This window comes from Mus pahari, chromosome 7 (genome assembly GCF_900095145.1).
Source record: "Mus pahari chromosome 7, PAHARI_EIJ_v1.1, whole genome shotgun sequence".
In the NCBI taxonomy this organism is placed as follows: domain Eukaryota; kingdom Metazoa; phylum Chordata; class Mammalia; order Rodentia; family Muridae; genus Mus; species Mus pahari.
In genome coordinates, this window is record NC_034596.1 from 105,298,926 (window position 1) to 105,304,409 (window position 5,484).

The 5,484-nt window shown below is 54.5% G+C and overlaps 1 protein-coding gene across 2 annotated transcripts in view; it reads left to right on the forward strand.

Moving 5' to 3' along the window:
* The first annotated feature begins 4,247 nt into the window (after window positions 1-4,247).
* The window catches only part of Amn (amnion associated transmembrane protein), a 5,273-nt gene continuing 4,036 nt past the window's right edge, over window positions 4,248-5,484 (forward strand). Inside the window, exons 1-3 of one of the 2 annotated variants that reach the window (XM_021202616.2) lie at window positions 4,248-4,330; window positions 4,824-4,942; window positions 5,026-5,070. In XM_021202616.2, coding sequence (XP_021058275.1) covers window positions 4,288-4,330; window positions 4,824-4,942; window positions 5,026-5,070 — 207 coding nt within the window. In that variant the 5' untranslated portion in view covers window positions 4,248-4,287. Of the gene's footprint in view, window positions 4,414-4,823; window positions 4,943-5,025; window positions 5,071-5,484 lie in introns of both variants that reach the window. The other variant, XM_029540985.1, reaches the window with a different exon arrangement.

The window sequence follows — 5,484 nt, forward strand, 5'->3', positions numbered from 1 at the left end:
AAGCAGTGTGTATGATCCATTGCCCTCGCCACACCACGTCTGGAGTCTTTCTTGTGAGCTCACTGTGGAAAGGAGGTTACAAGCCCGGGGTCAGTGTGCCACTCTATAGTCAGTGGCGACTGGCGTACACCCTTAGTCCCCTTAGTCAAGTAAGAAAACCTTCAAAGGCAAATAAATGACCTAATTGGAAAACACAAAAGCCGGCCTTCCAAGGATCCCCCTAAGAATTTGTGGGCTCTCTGACTGAGGAAGTTGGGGTCAATGCAGACAGCTGCAGATTGTTCTAAAGTTCCGTTCTTTTCTCTGATGGCGCACCTCTTGTGTTCAGTTCTATTACCCAAAAAACAAAGACCAAAGAAGGCCAATCTCTCATTTGACCGTATTTTTAATCTGCCTGTTTTGACACATGCCGTCTGTAGGAACCGCTCGCTGTGAGGCCCCATCTTGACAGTCCAAGTGATTGTGACCAGTGATTAGCGTCCCGTGTTCTAATGCTCTTCTAAGAAACTGAGACAGTGTGAATTATTGCTCAGCAATAATCATGTCACCAGGAGTTAGCAGCACGCCTCATCTCCTGATAGCATTATGATGTTTCGTATTTTGTTTACTGTATGTTACATGTGGTTTCATTTGGTATTTATTTTTGTTTTGAGGTCTTGCGATGTTTCTGTTCTGCTGCTAATAATAAAGTTTGTAAGACTGTAGAATGCAGAATTTTGTAATGCTCAAGTGTCTATTAGAGGAAAATAAAGCTGATTCAAGAGTCCTGCTCTCTGGCTGCGGTCTGTTCCTGCTGAGACTTCAGGTGGGCCTCCTCCAGCTGTTCTCACAAGTGACAGCTGCCTGGGGACACTGTGTGGCTAGAAGGGGCCACCATTCTGAGATACAGGAAGGTTCCGAGCAAGGCCTCTTCTCCCCTCAGCACTGAGGGCCACCTGCAGCAAAACCCTGAGCCCACAACTGAAGATAAGTGGGAGATGCCTGTGAGCCTGGCCCAGGGCCGTGGAGAGTGGAACCCAGGGAATTCCCAGAAACTGACAGGGCATGACCTCTGGAGTAGGAATAGCACAAGCATGCAGACACACCCACACCTGTAAGGATTTCAGCCCGGGGTCAGATAGCATCTGTTCCCAAGGTCCCAAGTAGAGTGAATCCTCTGGTAGCCTTGGACCTCTGGACCCTGCACTTCCACCCTGTGGTGCTTCAGTTCACGGGGTGCCAGGCACTACAGCCCCCCTGAGGTGGAGCATTCCAGACACTGAGCTCTAGAAGCCTCTGCCTGTGGAATTTGGGGCTCAGCCACAGCTGTCCCACCCACACTGTGGGTGACCAGATAACAGGACCTGTCCTGGAGGGACCCAGCCCATGGAGGAACAAAGACTATTCAAGCCTGGAGTCTGGAAGCCTGGCCTCCAGCTGTGGCATCCCCTGACCCAGGGACCTATGGCCTTCCGGTCTCAAGGCAGAGGGACAGGAGGTGACAACTAGCCATGAGAGGAAAGGACAGGCTGCTGGCTTCCCATCCTGAGGCCAGTGATTTATTTACTGACATCTCTCTGCCCAGGGCTTCCGGGACCCTCTGCCTGCCCACTATCCTCTCCCACTGCCCAAAGTGGAGAAGGTAGCTCTCTCGCCTAAACAAGAAGGGGTAACAGGCTCTGGCACCCACTCTGCAGTCGGAAGAATAAACCAGGGGGTGAGAGGGTTAGCAGCTGCTCCCAGCATTTGAACCTCAAAGTGCTACTAGCCCCCCACCTATCCAGTTCACACTCTCCTGCACACCCCACCCTGGAATTTATATCTAGCTCAGCCCCAGGAACAGTGTGTCTGCCCTCTTTTAGCTCCTCCCTATCTTTCTGTGCCATCCATGCCCCGCCTCGGTGCCTTGGTAGGCTCATTCTGCAGACATCCTTGTCTACCTGTCCCTTGCCTGCCCCTCCCCACAGCACTTCGGGGCTGTCATCCAGGGTTCCCACAACCCCAAGAGGTAGGACATGAGCTATAATGGCCAAGAACAAAATAAATGGGCTCTCGCATTCTTTATGCAGTCTGAATGAACCAGTAGAACGCCTCCTGGTGACTGTTTCAGGGGCCTAGTGAGGGATATGGCTTCCCTGGCACAAGAAGGTTGCCTGTGTACAGATAATTTGACCCAAGATGGCAGTCAAGCCAAAACTGAGCAACTGCCATGCCCCTGGCTCCATTTTTACCCAGGGAGTACACCTGTACTAGTTACAGGGTCCCTAGGGTCTGCATTTCTCCTACTTCCTGTGAAGGTTCTGACCACAGTGTGTGTCCACGTGTGTCTGAGTGCCCAGCTCATGCTTATCACCAAGGGCTCTCTGTAGACACTCTGACTGCTCCTGGCCCAGCCACCAAGGCAACTGTAAACTCTCCCCTCTGCTGTTGTTCCACGCTGTTTCTTTTTTTTTTTTAAATATTTATTTATTTAATGTAAGTGCACTGCAGCTATCTTCAGACACTCCAGAAGAGGGCATCAGATCTCCTTATGGATGGTTGTGAGCCACCATGTGGTTGCTGGGATTTGAACTCAGGACCTTCGGAAGAGCAGTCGGGTGCTCTTAACCACTGAGCCATCTCACCAGCCCCCTCCACGCTGTTTCTTATAGGAAGCCTCTACGCCCAGGAACTCTGACTGCCTTTCCCATGTGACCACCATGGGACACCCACCTAGTTTGACCCACCATGGGTCAAACTGGCTCAACAGTGAATGCCATAGCCCACTCTGTGACAGTGCTTCCTCTGCAGGAATAAAACAACAGGCAAGAAGGAATGACCTCCAAGAGTCTCCTTTGTGCCTGACCTAGCTGGAGGCCAAGAGCAAACTTCCCTCAACACTTAATTCCTGCCTCTGTACAACCTCCCCAGCTCTGCCTCCTATCACCCACACACCCGTCCACCATTCACAGGTGCACCATCACCAGACAGACATCACAGCGTCCATCCATCCATTACCACAAACTTGAACCCAAGGTGATTCCTCTAACACCCCCCGACTGTGGCAACACACCCAGCAAAAGCAGCCTTAAGAAGGGAAGGTGTGTTTGGTCTTACAGTTAGAGGAGATGACAGGGAGGGCATGAGGCTGCTGGTCATACTGGTCATACCAGTGATGCTGTGGTATGGCTCAGTACAGGCCTGGCCTGCTCGGTGTCTGGAAAGACCTTCACAGCCACAGCCTGGGGTGAACCTGTTAAGCTGACTGAAGTCACACCATGCAGCCCACCAACTGAACCACATCTGCCCACAACTCACCCACACTCCTCCCTGGTACCTTTTTGCCCCACGGGGATATGTGACTGGGCAGGGCTGGATCACAAGTGACATGTTGACCTCTGGACTGGGATAAGCTTTTCTAGTAGCTTCTCATTAACCCATTTGCCCAAGCTCCGTCCTCTTTCCAGCCCTGCCAAGGGACCTGCCTCTACTGTCTGTTTCCACACATTCCCCACATAAAGTCCGCTACCTCTCCTCGACCTTCCTGTTACCTCAGCCAACCCTCCTTGAAGATGGACCCCACAGGCATCTTTACCGCACCTTCCCAGAGTCCTCCGTCTCCCATCCACCAGGCATCCTTTCCTGTCCACTCTCCTCTACACCATCCCCCCACAACCTAGTCATGTCTACAGCTGCCATCACCCCCACCCGGCCACCACCCACTGTCCCCTACCCACCCATCCACTGCTATCAGTCAGCCACCGTCATCCCCATTGCTATCAGGAATGTAGCACCCAGCACCAGGAGCCATGGTTTACAATGTACTCACAGAAGACTGACCCGCCCGACATTTTTCTCAATGGTGATTCCCTGCCTGTCTCCTCCAACCTGCCTTCTCGCTGGCCTACCCAGGCACCTTCACTCTCTGCCTTAGCTGCCCGGTTCTTTTCTAGGACCTCCACTCGCCTTTGACGTTCCTTCCTTGTCTATTCTGCAACCCACACAATCCCTGCAGACCACACACCCAGGCTAGGACTTCAGGCCTGGAGAAGATGGGCTAAATGGCTGAGCTCCAGGAGTCTTGGCCACCTCCACATCGTGTCACCAGGAAAGTCAGGACGACACCCTCTTATTGGGTACCCAGGGTCCTGGGTCCTAAAGGGCAGATGTTAAAGTCGCTGAGACGATTCCTCAAAGGGCCCTCAGGAGACAGCTGGGCGGTCCCAAGGTAAATGTGTAACATCTGGGCGCCCCCCTGCCCCTCAGCACCGCCTGGTCACGTGGGGCCCTCGGAGCGAAGTCCGCATATGTGAGAGCCTCGGCGGTGAGATGGGTGCTCTAGGCCGGGTCCTGCTGTGGCTGCAGCTCTGTGGTAGGCCCCGTATCCCCCTGGGTCTGGACCTTGATTGAGGCTGAGGTTTCTCTAGGCTGGAAGGGTCGCGATCTCAGGAGAGGGTGAGATATGGAGGTGGCGTTGACAGCCTGCCTCAATTTCCCGGTCCTCTGGCGTGGGCTGGTGAGGCTCCCAATGCCTAGGAAGTGGAGAAACCGCAGTCTATTCCCGGTGGACCTCCGACCCCCCTGGCGCTTCCTCTGTGCACAATCGGGACAGGGCCGCCAGCTCCAGGCTCCGGGACCCCTCTCTGTCCCAGTGAGCTTCCCGCCAGAGCTCCTTCCTGAGGCCGATCCTCTCTGAACCCCACCCCTCCGGACCCCATCACGGGCAGTCAGAGTGCCGTGAATAGAGATCACGTCCCGAGGGAGGGGGAAGGGCATGTTTGCGCGGGTTCTACAGATCGGCTAAGAGTGCGCCTGAGAACGTCGCAGTGGGGGTGGGGGGCGACACTCAGCTTTCCTTTCTTTAGCACTGACTCGGGCCGCCTACAAACTTTGGGTCCCCAACACCTCCTTCGATACTGCCTCCAACTGGAATCAGAACCGGACCCCGTGCGCGGGAGATGCGGTCCAGTTCCCGGCGGACAAGGTACCTTGGTAGGGGTTTGAGGGGGATGGACTGGAGGTGGGGAGGTCGGTCAGCCCCGCGCCTGACGCCACCTCTTGCTGCAGATGGTGTCGGTCCTGGTACGAGACAGTCACGCCATCTCGGATATGGTAAGGCTCGGGGCTGTGGCCACATGGGCATGGCTGGCTCTGGGTCATGAGCCGCCACGGGAGCCTCTCGTTAGAGATAATCTCTGGGAAGGAACATCAGAGAGCACGTGGGGTCTCCCAGTCCAGCTCCACTGTCCCCTCCCCCACAGTGTCTCAGTGCAGGGTGGGCTCTGGGAAGCACGCCTGCCCTTCCCTGCCCTGGAGGCCATGTTAACAAGCTACCTGCAAAGCCAAGGGTGAGGAGCAAGAGGTTAAACAGCCTCCCTTCCTACACATGCTAAGGCTAAAGGCCTTAATATGCGCTAAATAAAGGCTGATGGTCCCGCTACCCTAGCTCAGACCCTGTGGTTGGAGCTAAGAATGATCTCTCTCTCTCTCTCTCTCTCTCTCTCTCTCTCTCTCTCTCTCTCTCTC